Source organism: Ursus arctos, unplaced genomic scaffold (genome assembly GCF_023065955.2).
Source record: "Ursus arctos isolate Adak ecotype North America unplaced genomic scaffold, UrsArc2.0 scaffold_7, whole genome shotgun sequence".
Taxonomy (NCBI): domain Eukaryota; kingdom Metazoa; phylum Chordata; class Mammalia; order Carnivora; family Ursidae; genus Ursus; species Ursus arctos.
Genome location: NW_026623089.1, coordinates 54,203,340 through 54,219,794, shown reverse-complemented (window position 1 = coordinate 54,219,794; position 16,455 = coordinate 54,203,340). Strand labels below are relative to the sequence as shown.

Genomic DNA, 16,455 nt, shown 5'->3' with positions numbered 1-16,455 from the left:
ATTATATCTAAACATAGAACCCATGGCATCATTTTAGTAACAGGGACGTTACTTTCAATCACAGGATGCCTCTGACACTTTTAATACAGGTCAAAAAGGACCTGTTGCATTTTGCTTCCCATTCCATTTGTCCCATTACTCTAGGTTTAGAATCTCATTTGGGTTTTCTAAAAACAAGGCTTCCACAAACCTGGTAAATACACAAGCACACATTTCATTCCTTTCCCTGTTTTACCAAACGTAGCAGTCAGCTGACGCTCTCCAATTTTGTACAAAATGAGGAGTGATAAACAGCTAAACTGGACCCAGTCCTTGCCAGCATGTTAATATGAGATTTTGTTAAAAAGTACACCACCGGGGCGCCTGGGTGGCTCAGTCATTAAGCGTCTGCCTTGGGCTCAGGTCATGACCCCAGAGTCATGGGATCAAGCCCCGCATCGGGCTCCCGGCTCAGTGGGAAGCCTGCTTCTTCCTCTCCCACTCCCCCTGCTTGTGTTCCCTCTCTCGCTATCAAGTAAGTAAATAAATAATCTTAAAAAAAAAAAAAAAAGGCACACCACCAATCCTGGGATCACCACATATTCGAAGCCTCTCGAATGGTACTGAATTTATTACTTTGAATGAAATGTGTGAATTGGCCTAGCCTTTTTTTTCTCCTGGTAGCAAAACTTGTCTCTCTTATCCTTTGTAAATATTTCTTCCCCAAAGTAGGAAACAACTTTTGCTTCCCCACCCCTGCCACACCCACAACAAATGTCAGGATATGTTCAAACTCAGAACAAACCAACACAAATAAATGAAAAAACAAATGGCACAAGATAGCAAGTTTGTTTTAACTTTTTATTAAAATGCTTAGGATACAGATTGACTTTCTTTTGTAAATGACTGTTTAAACTTTTCCTGAAATAGGACATATATGCACTCTGATAAAACAGAATGAAAAGTCTCAATTCATGGGAGTTCCCGCACAAAGCTCTGCTCCTCACCGTTAAGAGCCAAGCTCCTCAGAGCAGCTTCTTTTACTATCTTTTTATAGGAACAGTGTTTTCTGTGGAGCAAGAAATAGACAGATGCCAGCTGATTTTTCAATCCCCTCTTTCTCCAGTGGCCAAAATAAACCACTTTCACAAAGAGCTGAGCTGTGTAGCATCCGGAGTTTCCTAGCTTGCTACAAAGTGATCAGGGACAAAGAGGAAAACACGAAAAAAAAAACAAGAAAACTAGCACTGCAATCATACTTCTCAAGTCTCTGGATAAAGAAGTATGGGCTGCCTTTAGCCAAAGGAAATTGAAAGTATGCAAGTTAACTATCGAGTTCATTCTCCATTAGCTAGATGTGTTCACTTAAGGCTTTCATCCCTTTCCAAACCAACATGTTGTTTTACTCCAGCCATGCGTGCTAACAGAGGAAAGGCATGCTCTTCCCAGATTTACCGTTTACTGAGCCTCTGCATGCGGTACCGGCAGTGGGAAAGGATGCTCTCCTAATAGGTCAGTCCCGACGACTGACAATGAGAAATCCATTAGAGTAACACTCTCACCCCCCCTGGAACATGTTATCCACACTCTCTACCCTCACATTAGACGAAAGGATTCCACTGAATTTAGTTCAAACCTCTGCATCATTGTCACAATTTTCAGTTTTGAGGAAACTACTTCTAATCTCTCATTAAAGAAAAATGAAGATCTCCACCCATTTTAAGAAAGGGTCTAATATTGGTTAAGATCATGGAAATCCCATTTCATGTGTGGCACTAAGAAAAAGGAACGCTACGAAAATGGTGCGCATCACACTGCTGGGCGAGCCGGGGCTCTCACACCGGGCTCTTCCTGACGCGGGCTGCGGCCCGACAAGGACGCCGCCACACGGAGTTCTCACATTAGAGTCTCCCCAGCTCATTTCTGGAACGGAGAAAGGCAATTTCATACCAAAAAAAAAAAAAAGGTAACTGATAAAAAGAGCTCATGAACCATGAACAGTCCCGTAAAGAGACCCAATCCTGCAAATGAGACCTCTCAAGCCCACTAAATAAACCTTTCCTGGATCCAAACAAGCGCTACAAACGCCAGACTTTTAAGTTCTCAACTCACAGGAGTAAAAGCCCTTCGGCTGTTAACTGTCCCGTGCGGACTCACCTATCAGGAAAGTCTCCCCTAGAAGCCGTGCAGTACCGGCGCACGGCTGCGCTACGGGCCAACACGGGGATGTTCTCTTTCATGAGGCAAAAGTCATGTTTTTGTAACTGAAAATGAAAAAGGTGCTATGGAGAGAAAGTTTTACAACAGTATAAATGCAAAGACTGGCTGAAATTTGTAGCTTTGTAAGCAAAAATAATAAAAGACCCACTCCATAATGAACTCCTCCACAGTGACGCAACCACCTGCCCCGCGCACCACGCTGAGGACTGACCGCCGTGGAAAGCTGCCGCCACCACCGGGCCGGGCGCTGCCCTCTCTGCTCCTCCGTGCACAAGGTGGCACCACGAACTACCAGGCAGTCAGAGAGTGGGGGAGCTTCTCTTACTAGCCTGCTAACTCAACAGGAGTAAGTTCACCTGACTGAGCTCTGGCCTCCAACACGCTTCCGCGCATAATTTTATAAAGAAGCTAAATGCCATTCACTAGACAAAAAAAAAAGAACAGAAAACTCTGGACCAAGTAAATTTTGAACTCAAAAAGTTAGGAGGGACACCAATTACATTAACACTTTCTTTAAAAAATAGAATCACTTTCTTTTGAAATCAACCACAGTGGTGAGACGTGTTTTTCTTTTCCGGTGCCCCACGATGGCACACAGCTTTACCCAGCAAATCCTGCCAGCTTCCAAGTCCCGGGATGCTGACCTGCACCAGCACATGGGGCAGCGTAACCTCCCGACAGTGTGGAGAAGAGCACATGTCACCACTGGGCGATGAGAGAGCTGACAGAGACTCTTGGCTTCTCAACGCCAGACACGGTTGAAGAGCTTTCCTTGTTCTATTAGAAAAGTTCATGAGGAAGCTGTGAATAGGATCAGTCCAGAGAAGTAGAACTCTTTTATTTCCCCTGTCCGAACATCAGTCAATATACTGGGAAAGCCAGCGGAAGCCCTCGCCGTAGCCTTGCCTCTTGAGCACGCTGCACATGAACACTTCCATGGGGCGGGCGTTCAGCTCCTTCAGGGTCACGTTCCCCTAGGGCAGGCAGGGCCAAGAAGGTCTGTTAGCATCCCCGGGGTGGAAAAGCTTGAAAGGGGGATCACAAATCACTCCCTTCATTCCTCGAAAGCAAGTGAAAGTAGGAATTAAGACCACAGAAATGCGGTCAAGGCCACAAAGACGAATTCCCCAGAGCTTCACGCTTTCAGGCCAAAATCGCAGGTCTATCTGCAGACTATCTTTGTAAAGAGCCTTTACTTTGAACACACCAGCATCTGGAAAGTTATGGCAGCTAACCAAGAAAAAGGCCACTAGGACCCACAGAACCAGCATGCTCTTTGATGGAGAGAAGTCCAAGACTCTGGAAATAAGGACATTCTCAGGGCGCCTGGGTGGCTCAATCGGTGAAGCATCCAACTCCTGGTTTCAGCTTAGGTCATGAGCTCAGGGTTGTGAGACTGAGCCCCATAGAGGGCTCCTCACTCAGCAGGGAGTTGGCTTGAGAGTCTCTCCCCCTCTGCCCTTCCCTCCTCCACACATGTTCCCTCTTTCTCTCAAATACAAGAAAGAAAAGAAAAGAGAAGAGAGAAAGAGAGAGGAAGGAAGGAAGGAAGGAAGGAAGGAAGGAAGGAAGGAAGGAAGAAAGAAAGGAAGAAAGAAAGAAAGAAAGAAAGAAAGAAAGAAAGAAAGAAAGAAAGAAAGAAAGAAAGAAAGAAAGAGGGACGCCTGGGTGACTCAGTCGATTAAACATCTGCCTTTAGCTCAGGTCATGATATCAGGGTCCTGAGATCGAGCCCCGAGTGGGACTTGCCGCTCAGCGGGTAGTCTGTTTCTCCCTCTCCCTCTGCCCCTCCCCTCACTTGTGCTCTTTCTGTCACGCTGTGCGAGTGCACTCTCTCTCAAATAAACTCTTAAAAAAAAAAAAAGGGACATTCTCATTTGCACAAGCATTCAGAAATCTACGCAAAAAACAGGTTATATCAAGGAAATTAAGAATTCATGTATGTGTAACACCATGCAGAAGAGGAGAAACTAAGTTAAAGCAAGTGTTTCTAGAAAAAACTAGATAACAACAAAGAAGTAAGACTAAGAAATAAGAAACCATGTAAAAAAAAGTCAGGTTATCAGAGATCCCAGAAAAGGGAAATTTTTAAAGCTGAATATGCCAACACTCCAAGCTGAAAAAACCAGAATTCCTGCTTAACTACAGCTGATCTAGATTTTCTCTCTCACAAGCACTTCTACAATAAAGTTCTCCTTCCAACTGGAGATAGCATAACCTACTGATCTGGGAGACCCAGGTTCTATTCCCGGTTTCATCACTGACTTGCGGCATAGATAGGAACAAATCACTCTCAGATTTTCCTCTCTTCAAAACGGGGACCGCAGTCCTACCTCTCTCAGCAAGCAACACTGAGGATAATCCAGAGCCTGGGTTTCGGTGCTTGGAAAGTGATCATGAAGGATCACTCTTCTTTATAACCTGAAATGTCCAGTCAAAAACAAAACTGATTTCTGGTAAGCAGGCCTCCTTCAAAAAAGATTTCTCTCAATTAGATTTGAAAGAGAGTCAAAAATTCTTAAATCGGTAAGTCTACCTCTCCTACTGATTTCTTCGTCCTCACATACCTGAGGAAAATCTCCTCAGAAAACAGTGAAAGAACAGCCTCCTGCCTTCAGAGTGACTGCAAATCACCTAGGGTAAAACCAACCCTAGGCCCAGTTCAACTTTTGAAAGACAAGCAAAATCTAGGTAGCAAAACATGAATGTCTCAAAAGCTGTGTGTTTCCTTAATAACATGGCCCCTGAAGATTTTTCTCTTACCTTTCCTGTGGTCTGTCCATAAAGCCCAAATATCTCACGGAGTTTTTCTTCACTGATCGCGTCTGTCCTGTCAATCTTGTTACCCAAGATAAGGATTGGCACATTGGATATTGTCTCATCAGTCATTAGAGCCTAAAGACAGCATAAAGGAAGAGCGAGGTAAGGGATCTATCTGTAAATGCCCATCAGATCATGAAAACCACCCGGATTTTCACTTGTCTACAAAGTATCAAATGTAAAGAGAAAATCTGATCATCTTTATACCCGAACGATGAACTACTAATCTTCACATTATACAACACTCTTCACATTAGGTAAGAAGCCCTTGAAAATTACCTTGACATTAGGTAAAAATCCCCCAACAGCCTCAAAACAATTGCAGCTCAAGGCTGTGTCTATTCACAAGGCAGCAGAACTGCCCAACCTTAACTCTGAGAGAAATGACTCAGCCACAGACCATGCTCAGGGTACCACTGAGCACCCTCCTAGAAGACTCCATGCGCTGGCTACAGAGCCTCGAAGACGGCTACAGGAAGTCCCCGAGTACACGCTGAGTGCCCAATGTGTGCAAAGCACTATCTCAGGCACTGAGAGGGATACAAAAAGAAAGGTAAGACATATCCCTGGCTTTAAGAAATCCTCACTCAAGGTTCATACATCTGTCAACAAAGCAAGGCAAGCGGATGATTAAGTGTCACAATGAATAGGGACGGTATAAATACTAAGACATTCATGGAAATCAAATGGCAGGGAAAATGGTGGACTTAAGGAAAGTCTTAACAAAGTGGAGGAACCCAACTAAGCTCTGAAAGAGGGCAGGATCTGGATAGGTGAAAAGGAGAAGGAAGAATAAAAGCAATGGCTTTACAGTAGAAAAAGCATTCAGAAAGCCACGTGGAGAACGGCCTGGTTTGTATGCTGACCCACAGTACACAGAATAGGAAGGCATGATCAACATTACGGTGCCGGTCCGAGAAGTCAGCAGCAACAGACCTGAAGACCCCAAATCCAGAAATTACCAGATAGAATCTGTGTGGAGAGGGGCGCCTGGGTGGCTCAGTCTGTTAAGTGTCTGCCTTCGGCTCAGGTCATGATCTCAGGGTCCTGGGATGGAGTCCCATGTGGAACTCCCCGGTCAGCGGGAAGCCTCCTTCCCCTCTCCCTCTGCCCCTCCCACCCCCACTCATGCGCTCTCTCTAATAAATAAAATCTTTTGTTTTTTTTAAAGATTTTATTTATTTATTGGACAGAGAGAGACACAGCGAGAGAGGGAACACCAGCAGGGGGAGCGGGAGAGGGAGAAGCAGGCTTCCCGCTGAGCAGGTAGCCTGATGCGGGGCTCAATCCCAGGACCCTGGGATCATGACCTGAGCCAAAGGCAGACGCTTAACGACTGAGCCACCCAGGCGCCCCTCAAATAAATAAAATCTTTAAAAGAAAAAAAAAAAAAGAATCCGTGTAAGAAAACACAATGAATCCACACAAAGTATGTGTGCTCAGATAAGGGACAGCGAGCGAGCCTAAGATGGCAGCGTCCAAGGAATAGTGCAGCAGGCGCTGTGGAGAAAGAGGTGAAGAGACTGATGTCTAGATGATAAGCCAGACAGAGGGGCCTGAGCTGGCACAGATTTCAAGCCTGGGAATCCAGTGCCCACTGACAGGAAAAGCATGGAGAGGAGAGCAGAGCTGAAGGGATAACAGGGAACATACTTCTGACCATCTTAGGTTCCGCAAAATGTTAGACAAAATCAGAGTAAGGAGGTCATTTACTGATTAAATACTAACCAGATGCCTACCATATGTCTGATGCTTTGCTAGGTGCAAGGATTTCACAAAGAAACAAAACTCGGTCCCTTCTAAGTTCACAAGCTGATGAAGAGACAAGAAAACCAGTAAAGACCACGGACATTGATAAGGTGGCAAGTCTAAGCCTAAGAGGTCCGGGAAAGCTTCCTAAAAGAGGTCTTGGCTGAACTCTGGGATCTCTTAAAGGGCACTTTTTTTTTAAGATTTTATTTATTTATTTGACAGGGAGAGAGAGAACAGCAGAGGGAGAGGGAGAAACAAACTCCCCACTGAGCAGGAAGCCCGATGTGGGACTCAATCCCAGGACCCCGGGATCGTGAGACCTGAGCCGAAGGCAGACGCTTAACCAACTGAGCCACCCAGGCGCCACTCTTAAAGGACATTTTTTTAATTTACCAGCGAAAGTGGGTGGGGGTCAGATGAGAAAGCCGGGCAGGGACAGCCGCTTGTGCCTACTGAAGGAAGGACAAGTTGTTCTCCATGTCTGGAATGTAGTTCAAGGTAGGCAATAAAAAGAAAAGCAGCTGGAGAAATAAAAAGAGGAAAGATCAGGAAAGACTTTCTGTGCTGTGCTGCACATAAAGCTGCAGGGTGACCGAGGAGCGGCTACCAAAGGCGACATCACAAGAACTGTGAGGCCAAGGAAATGCAAGGTTGAGAAAGGAGAAAGGAGAGAACCTGACAGCATCAAATGCTGCCCGTGACCCAAACTGAAGACTAAGAACAGACCGTTAAGGTCTGCGGAGTCATTCAGTGCACGGGTGGGCAGGCACAGAGTGCGAGCCCAGATTCAAATACATAAAGGTCCTTTAATCTCCCTCTTAAGGCCACTCTGCCGACGCTTCAGACGCAGGGACCGTATGTGGTATGTGAAGGTAAAAGGCGTTCACTGCGCCAGGGCAACAGGCACACCCTGGGGAGTGGGTGAGCAAACTGGGCACTGTCACCCTATGACAGATACAAAGTTAACTTCCTTGAGTTCAAGCTGAGTTTCCTCAAGACACTGAAAAGCAAGGTCTTAGATTTTAAAACACTTTCTTCCTGTAACTAGGACTTTCATCACATGGTAACTGGAATGCGAAAGTATTGACACTACTGACCTGGATTCCTTAACAGACACAGAGGCCAAAAAAAGAAAAAATAAAATCGTACATTTAGCTCAACTTTGGATTCCATGAGGCGAGGGTGATCTGCACAGTCCACCAGAAAGACAATCCCATTAATTGCTGGGAGGTAATTTTTCCAAACCCGACGTGCTAAAAGACAAAAGTTCGTAGTTGCGTTAATTTAAAAAAAAAAAAAAAAAAAAGGTATTTTGAAAAATATATCTATTTTTTTTTGCCCTAAAATGGGCAGACCTTGGCTTGGTTTCAATAGCATTCAACTCCATTCTCCAAGTCCTAACCAGAATTAAATCAGAACAAAGGGTATACACGGATGGTCCATGAATTGAATCTGATTTTTTCAAATTAAAAAAAATCAAGGTTTTTTGCCTGATTTTTGGAAAAACTGCAACATCTGGCAATCCCACACATACCTACTCACCAGTTACTAACCAGCTGGAACTGGGTGGTGGCTATCCCTTCAAATGAAGTCTGGGCTCTTCCATTTAGCAAAGTTTCCACCACTCCCTACTGTCTGACACCAGGTCACTTTGACTCAGTTAAGTGACCTACTTCACCCTCAAAGTCAAATTCATCAGGATGCAAATTACCTGTCCACAGACCATCAGCCCCAGGTTAGTTCCTAACTAACCACTGCGTACGTGTACTGACACACTCACCTGCTCCGTCCATCCTCAGGAGATGGGGCCTGACGGGTGGTTGAGGTTCCCAGGCAATTAGCTGAGTCTCCCATATTTAACCCAGGAGGCCTTATAAATTTTATTTGTTTTGTTTGTCTATGACATGAAGTGATAATGGTTTGGGAAGCAATGCTCTCATTGTATTATAATTTCTAAGCCATTCACTTCTAGTACTTTCACAGGGATGAATAACAAAGCATCTCTACATCAGAGGTAATAATGGTTACCTCTAAAGAGTGAGACAGGGAAGGAGAGGCTGGGGAACTTCCACATTTCACCTTCCATATTCATATTTTGAGTGTGTACTCAATTTGTTACAGGGAGCCTGAACTTTTTTTTTCTTTTGAAGTAATCTCTACACCCAACGTGGGGCTCCAACTCACAACCCTGGGATCAAGAGTCGCATGCTTTTCTGACTGAACCAGCCAGGTACCCTGAGCCGGACCTACTTACAGAAGTTAAAATTTTTAAGTTTTTTTTTTTTAAAAGGAAATCTCCAAATATATACCATTTTAGTAACTTCTATAAAATGGTGACTAAGTTATGATGAAGTAATTCTGTTAAATAAATTTTCCTCAAACAAAACAAAACTACATGTAACACGTTCCCCCCCTTCATAATCTATCAAAACCTGAAAGCTAAATTTATCACAGCAAAGAGCACATTAAGTCTCAGTTTAAGGATCTAAAAACATCTTTCCTGCATTCTCCAACCGGTCTCAGTTCAGTTCTTACAACTGTATTATCTCTGAAGTTAAATTTGTGAGCAGTTACAAATCCTTTTGAAAGCAGCAGCAAAGCCACCATATATCCATTACTACCCAAATGAAACGATACAAGCTCATTAGAGAAAAAAAGGTAAAAGATCATCTGTAATCCTCCGCTGAAACACACCTACTGCTAATGTTTTCGTATATGTTCGTTTAATATTTTTTTTCTGTACAGGTATTTCACGTGATTGTGACCATACTACATACGATTTTGCGGGACAGAAACACTAAGTGACTAAAATAAATGTGATGACATGTTCATGAGATCACCGACTACAAAGTCATTCAGATCACTCCTTAGATTTCTGGTTAAAATTACTTGGCTAAAAAATTAAAATTACCAATATTCTAATCTTTTAAGTATACTTTTCAAAAGCTATATTATTACCTAACATAATGAATGCTCTAAAAGTAGACCTCTCAACTCAATTTAAGAACAAATGAATAAACCTGACAAAATTTCAATAGTTTATTTTTTCAACTCTGCAGAACATTTATTCCCACATCTTAGATGTTTTACTCCTAAGCCTAGTCTTGCCAAATGTAAAGTAAGTGTCCTCAGAAAAAGATGTCCCATTCTATACAGCCCCAAAACCCACACAAGATACGTGATAGGAATCGAGGAACCATGTGGACATGGCCTGTGTAAGGCAGAAGGTACTATGAGAACGACAAGGTAGAGGAAAACGTTCTCCCAACCACCCCACATGAACAGAGTATACAAAATAGATCAGAATGGTCACAAGTATATCACTGTATTATTTTTGCAACTTTTGACAAATTTGAAATTACTTTCAAATAATAACAATTTTCTACACACTTACATTCCACTGAATAAAGAATATAAGAGAGACATGATTAAATTTGATATTGTACTAGCTCTTGTTCAAGGGGAAAAATGCTATCAAGCCGATTATGGAGACAACTGACAAAAAGAGAAATATACACTGCAGAGTAGATAAAAATAAAACTTCCTAGGTTTGATAAATATTAATAGGTTTTACATAGAGACTAATAAATTGGGGCAAAAGGTATAAAGGAGAGGAGTTCTCTGTATTTATGCAACTTTTGACAAGTTTGAAAATACTTAAGAACAATTTCAAGTAATAAGATCTCAATCATAATTTAATCACAGTTTAAAAGGTAAAAATGTCACACTGCTTAAAAAAAAAAAAAAAAGGGTATAAAAAGAACCATAAGTCAATTCCACTCTTCCACTGAATCGTCTCTTACCTTGCTCATGCCCACCAAGATCGAAAGTTGTAAACGTCATTCCAGCAATTGTCAGCTCTTCTGATGCTGAAAAATTGTCAAAACAGAAAAAAGACATAAACTCCTCCATCCAACAAGGCCCAGCTCCCAGCACTATAAGCCAATACAAATGCAAAACTTAATGAAGCTTTTACCTTGGAAAGAAAAGGATACAAGGGTGAAAACATTCTTAAATTAATCTAAAAAGCCAAGTTTCTTTTTCTCCAAAATGTCTGCTGCTTCTCAGAAGTAAATATGGGAGATGGGTCCCCTTACAGAACTAGTGAAAACAGATACTGACACAGTCCCAGAGGGTTAGATTTAGGGGTACGTGCCCTGAGTGTCCTACAGGGAATTTTTTTCAAGTGAGCTGTCTTTTGGGACCTCAGTTAATATAAGAAATGAGTCAACTGGGGATTCGCCCTCAAACCATGACATTGACCTTCAAATATCAAAAGGTCACCTGGTATTTTCAAACCTACTCGGATGTAATGTTGGAACATGCTGGCCCAATCGGTCATCTTTGAGCATGTGTAGAAGAGTGGTTTTGCCTGCATTGTCCAAACCCAAAAATACAAGTTTTCCAGATTTCTTGTACAGTCCTAAAAAAGAAAAAAAATTTAACATAATTTTGCTTTCTACTTACCAAAGGCTATTTGTATCTAGATTGTTGAAGGAACTGTACAAAGTTTGAAACCTATGATATATTTCAAGGAAATGGCTTTACCTAGGAACTGGAGCACACTGCTGAAGCCATTGTAGATCCACTCAAAGATGAAAGACATTATTAATGCTTACTACCTGTATAAAATATGAAAGCAGCAAACATTAGCTTTCTGAATGCTAGCACAGTTCTCTTATTCTGCAGCCCTGATGCGTGTTTACTGTCCCATGCTTTCAGACATAGAAAATAAAGGATTTTGCACCCTGGAGAGAAGTCTCTGGGGTCCTCAGATCTGCACAAACTCCTGGTTTTCTATCGGTTTTCAATCCATGATACTCCAAGGACTAGGAGTTAAGGATCTACTTTCCTCTTTCACCGTCAACTCTCTCCTCCAGGCGCCTGCTCCTTCACATTCCCTAGATACACCACTGCTGTCCACCAGTTAGCAAAACCTCTAGGAAATCAGTCCCATCAATAATCTAGATCAAACTGTCACATCAATACACTAAGCAGAAGATAACAATGAAAAGCATATTAACCCTTCCTTGTAAACAGCTCTAGAAAACAGTCACCGAAATCCTAATGGCTGACATAATCTGCCCTGCCCCACTTAACAATGACTATTATCTTTTTTTTTAAAGATCTATTTATTTATTTGAGAAAGGAGAGCTCAAGGGGGGGGGATGGGCAGAGGGAGAGAGAGATCTCAAGCAGACTCCCCACCGATCAGGGAGCCTGCTCTGACCCTGAGCTGAACCAAGAGTCAGAACCTTAATTGACTGCACCACGCAGGTGCCCCACCAATGCTGTTTCCTAAACAGTATTTATATAACCCCCCTTGCAGATTGTGTCTCAACCTATAAAAAGAGAGGATATCACTATTTCGGCGAGCCATGAAGGAATAAGAGAATCTTTTCATAATCTGAGTAACCAAGACCTAACCCATTTTACAAATAGGGATTTTCTTAAAACAAGAATACTTGTTCAGGGCATAGAAATAGGTTCCTAGCCAAGTACACACCCTAATTAGTACTAATATTAAGACCACTTTTCCTACTGTTTTCCATAAGCCTGGACAAACAAAAGATGACCCAAAGCTACTGAAAGGTCTACATACACTGGTAAGGAGCAAGAGGACCTCTGAAAGAAGTTAAGAAGATAAGATCTAAAGCCAGTGGTGGAGTCGAAGTTTCTCAGGTTCAGCATTTTCTGGTCACTGAACTTTTGCCTCAATATTTCAGATTTGGTGAAAAAAAAGAAAGACTCCCCACTTTCACTCCTCTCCATCAGCAAGAGCATGTGAACACAAGGCTACACTGGATGTGACCAATTGCTATCAAATACAACTTTCATGAACTTTTGTTTTTATAAAAAAGTAAACAAAAGTTTACTTTTGTTGGGGCACCTGGGTGGCTCAGTCGTTAAGTGTCTGCCTTCGGCTCAGGACCTGATCCCAGGGTTCTGAGATCAAGCCCTACATCAGGCTCCTCCGCTGGGAGTCTGCTTCTTCCTCTCCCACTCCCCCTGCCTGTGTTCCCTCTCTCGCTGGCTGTCTCTGTCTCTGTCAAATAAATAAATAAAAAATCCTAAAAAAAAAGAAGTTTACTTTTGTTACTTTTTTTTTTCTATTTTATTTTATTTTATTTTTTTTTTAATGATTTTTTATTATATTATGTTAGTCACCATACAGTACATCCCCGGTTACTTTTGTTACTTTTACTAGTGACTTTAACAGGGTTATCCACAAAAACCTACCTATATTCTTCATTCAAAGAATGCTAGATAGAGAAGTTGAAAAGTCGAGGCAATAAATGTTAATTTGGGGGCTCCTGACTGGCTCAGTCAGAGGAACGTGTACCTCTTGATCTTGGGATCATGGTTTTGAGCCCCACATTAAGGGTAGAGACTACTTAAATAAATAACTAAATAAACTGAAATATGTGTGTGTGTGTGTGTGTGTGTGTGTGTGTATTTATTTCTTTTTTCTGTCCAGTGACTGAGGTTTTTTGGGTTTTTTTAATCAGGCCTGGGCGCCTGGGTGGCTCAGTTGGTTGTGTCTGCCTTCGGCTCAGGTCATGACTCCAGTGTCCTGGGATCCCCCCCTGCTTGTGTGCACTCTCTCTCTCAATTAAATAAAATCTTTAAAAAAAATCAGGCCTGGGGCGCCTGGGTGGCTCAGTCGTTAAGCGTCTGCCTTCGGCTCAGGGCGTGATCCCAGCGTTATGGGATCGAGCCCCGCATCAAGCTCCTCCGCTGGGAGCCTGCTTCTCCCTCTCCCACTCCCCCTGCTTGTGTTCCCTCTCTCGCTGGCTCTCTCTCTGTCAAATAAATAAAATCTTAAAAAAAAAATTGTCTTAAAAAAAAGAAAATCAGGCCTGACCTATAAACTTTAGGGACTGCTTAATGCTTATTTTCTATGGCTCTTAACATGGAAGGCCAAATGAGGCTTGGGAGTTTGGGTGAGAGTAGAGGCTAAGGTAAAAGCTTTTATAAAAAAAATACTGACTATGGGGAGTTTTTTGCCCTTTTCAGTAACATTAAAATATATTTTGGCAGGGGTGCTTGGGTGGCTCAGTGGGTTAAGCGTCTGCCTTCAGCTTGGGTCATAATCCTGGGATCCTGGGATTGAGCCCCGCATGGGGCTCCCTGCTCAGCAGAGTCTATTTCTCCCTCTCCCCCTCCCCCTGCTTGTGCTCTCTCTCTTTCAAACAAATAAATAAAATCTTAAAATATATCTATGGGGGGGGAGATATATATATTGGCAGAGATGAAAATTAGCATGTTAAATAATTTGTCTGGTAACTCAGTCGGCACTTTAAGAAGTTTAATGACTTAAATACAGTTTACAAAGCTCCTGTTTTAAATTTCCACTGAGTTAAGTAAAAGAACAATGTGCCTCTTCTCTGCAATTCCCCTAAACCAGTCATCTTTCCCTACTTTTCTCAGTCTACAATTTGGAGAAGTGAGGCTCACCTTTACAGAGAACCTTTCTTTAAGATCTCTCCCACTCTGATCGCTCCTTTAAAAGCCATTGTTCCATATTTATTTGTACTACACAGAGTTGCAGTCAATACTTTTATATACTCTTTGTGAAGTTTTACATCATTTTAGAATTCTTCCAAACTCAATGAATTCTCCAAAGGTGACAATGGGAAAACCCCTCATTAAGGAATTTTTCATGGTAACTGAATTAGTTTGATTTTCCAATTTATCTTCCCTTGACATTCCTGCTATAAAAATTTATCTTTCCCTGACATTCCTCCAAAATGATCTATGAAAAAGTGCTCGAAGAAACTCTTCAGGTGATGTTAAAAAAATAATAAAAACCATTATCGGACCCAAAGTGTTGCACTGTATTGCTACCCAAAATTAAGGAAATGGCTTTGATGGCTCCTCCATCCTTGAGTTCTTAGGTTTTGTACCCCTAACAAGTAGTTTTACATTTTATACAGTGCCTGCACATACACCCCATTTCAACCTCACAGAAACCCTACTGGACAGGAGCCCTTAGCTTTCAAAAACAAAACAAGGATGCTGACACTCCTAGGTCAGCTGACTTAACCAAAAATGCTCAGCTAAAAAGTCTCAGTGCCAAAACTTAAACCTTCCTTTTTAAACGCCAAAGCCAAAGCTCTTCCTGTTAATATTGCATAAAATTCAGTTCCAAATCACAAAACTGCTTTTAAAGAAACATAAAACTTCCTTAACCCTCCAGCTAAACAGATGATAATCTTCTAAAGTTTTCTTCCTTACAACTTACCACACCTTTTGAATGGTATTTTAATAACTAGCATTCTATTTATTTCCTATCCTTGATCCACTCTACCACCTTATGGCATCTTGTAGCAAATCAGCGTACTCTAGAATTTAAGAACTCTAAACTACCACAAATTAAGAACTAACTATCACAAAAGTATTGCCAATGTACCCCAAAATAAAATTTGCAAATTTCAGGACTGACATCAGACTGAAGTAAATAAAAAAAAAAAAGGAGCACTAGCCAATATTGACCATTAGCCAATAATGTATGCACGACTCTCTATACACACTCATTATTTCTTATGCATACTCATTACAACTTTGAGACACCATTCCTGACAGATCTGGGCTAGCGGGCTGCTGGTTTTAGCTAAGAAACTATGCTTAGCTGCAAGGTAAATATCAAAGGTCAAGCCCATAGGCAAAGCACCACCAGTCTCCCGTCACGACCTAAGCAGATGGATCGAGGTAAAAGGAGGAATAGACAAGAGCAAGGGAGAATACTAAGAGACAATTTAGTGCCAACCCTCACAAGTGCGCTCCTGGCCTCTAGGCTAGAATCACGAAGAAAACATTGATCTATACCAAACGCACACCAAGGAATTTTTCCACGCATTGAAGAGAGGGAGGAAAAGAGGAAGGTGGAAGAAGAAAATACGGAGCTCGACCCAGGGCATCAGACGATAACACTGAACTGAAAGTCGGGGAGGGGGGTGTGCACTGCACTGGGAGTCAGGAGATCCGGTTCGAACGCTCCTCTTGCTATCTGCGGGGCCTTGGCCAATTCACTGCCTAGCGAGCCTTATTATGCCCCAGGCTGCAAATCAAGGATAGTCATCAAGGACTCCCACTCGCCCGACCAAGGGCTGTGAGGCTCATCCGAGACGGGATGTGAAACCGTTTCGCAAACCTGAGCGCACAGTACAAACAAGAAAACTGATCCCGCCCAGCAGCTGCGGGACCCCCGAAGGAATGCAGATCGACCCGATACCCCAAGTGCTGTCACGAACCGAGGAGACCGACCAAGTCGGCCCGTCCCCACCCAGAACCAGCCCCGCGGCCCCACAGAACCGCCTGCGTGTCACTTCCCCCCCCACACACAGCAAGCCCGCCTGAGCCGGCCTCCACCCCGACCCTCCCCGCCGCCCGCCCCAGCCCCTCCGGGCCCTCGGCTCCTTCCCTCGCAGCAGCTCCCCGACTCACGGCCAAGGGGGCTCCTCCGGCGGCGGCGGGCAGCTTCGACCCTCCCTCAGAGCACACAGCCCAGCAGCACCCGGACCGCCAGCTATTCGCCGGATATACGTAACACCCCCTCCCCCGGGACTTCCGGGCGCGTGCTTGCCCCGCCCCCTCGAGCGCCACGGCGCTCCGAAACGCCGGGCCGCCTACCGACGACTCGGCCGCGGAGGGGCGGGGCTCAGGCGCGCCGAGCGTTCCTGG

At 43.3% G+C, this 16,455-nt stretch overlaps 1 protein-coding gene across 2 annotated transcripts; it reads right to left on the bottom strand.

Annotated features, from left to right (window-relative positions):
* Positions 1-826: 826 nt before the first annotated feature.
* On the bottom strand, positions 827-16,355 carry SAR1A (secretion associated Ras related GTPase 1A). 2 transcript variants are annotated; one of them, XM_026504373.4, is made up of 7 exons: positions 16,219-16,355; positions 11,320-11,393; positions 11,075-11,194; positions 10,575-10,640; positions 7,921-8,024; positions 4,963-5,094; positions 827-3,173 (listed from the first exon to the last, which is right to left on the bottom strand). In XM_026504373.4, the coding sequence occupies exons 2-7, from the start codon at positions 11,375-11,377 to the stop codon at positions 3,057-3,059; spliced, it is 597 nt and encodes a 198-aa protein (XP_026360158.1). In that variant the 5' UTR covers positions 11,378-11,393; positions 16,219-16,355; the 3' UTR covers positions 827-3,056. The 2 variants fall into 2 exon arrangements, with proteins under 2 accessions (XP_026360158.1, XP_057164477.1); XM_057308494.1 differs by having other exon boundaries at positions 827-5,094.
* Positions 16,356-16,455: the final 100 nt, after the last annotated feature.

Coding starts and splice junctions, on each gene's coding strand:
- SAR1A (XM_057308494.1), bottom strand. CDS start 11,377: ATGTCTTTCATCTTTGAGTGGATCTACAATGGCTTCAGCAGTGTGCTC. Junction 11,195..11,319: donor CAGTGTGCTCCAGTTCCTAG/GTAAAGCCATTT, acceptor TTTCTTTTTTAG/GACTGTACAAGAAATCTGGA. Junction 8,025..10,574: donor TCTTGGTGGGCATGAGCAAG/GTAAGAGACGAT, acceptor TTTGTCTTTTAG/CACGTCGGGTTTGGAAAAAT.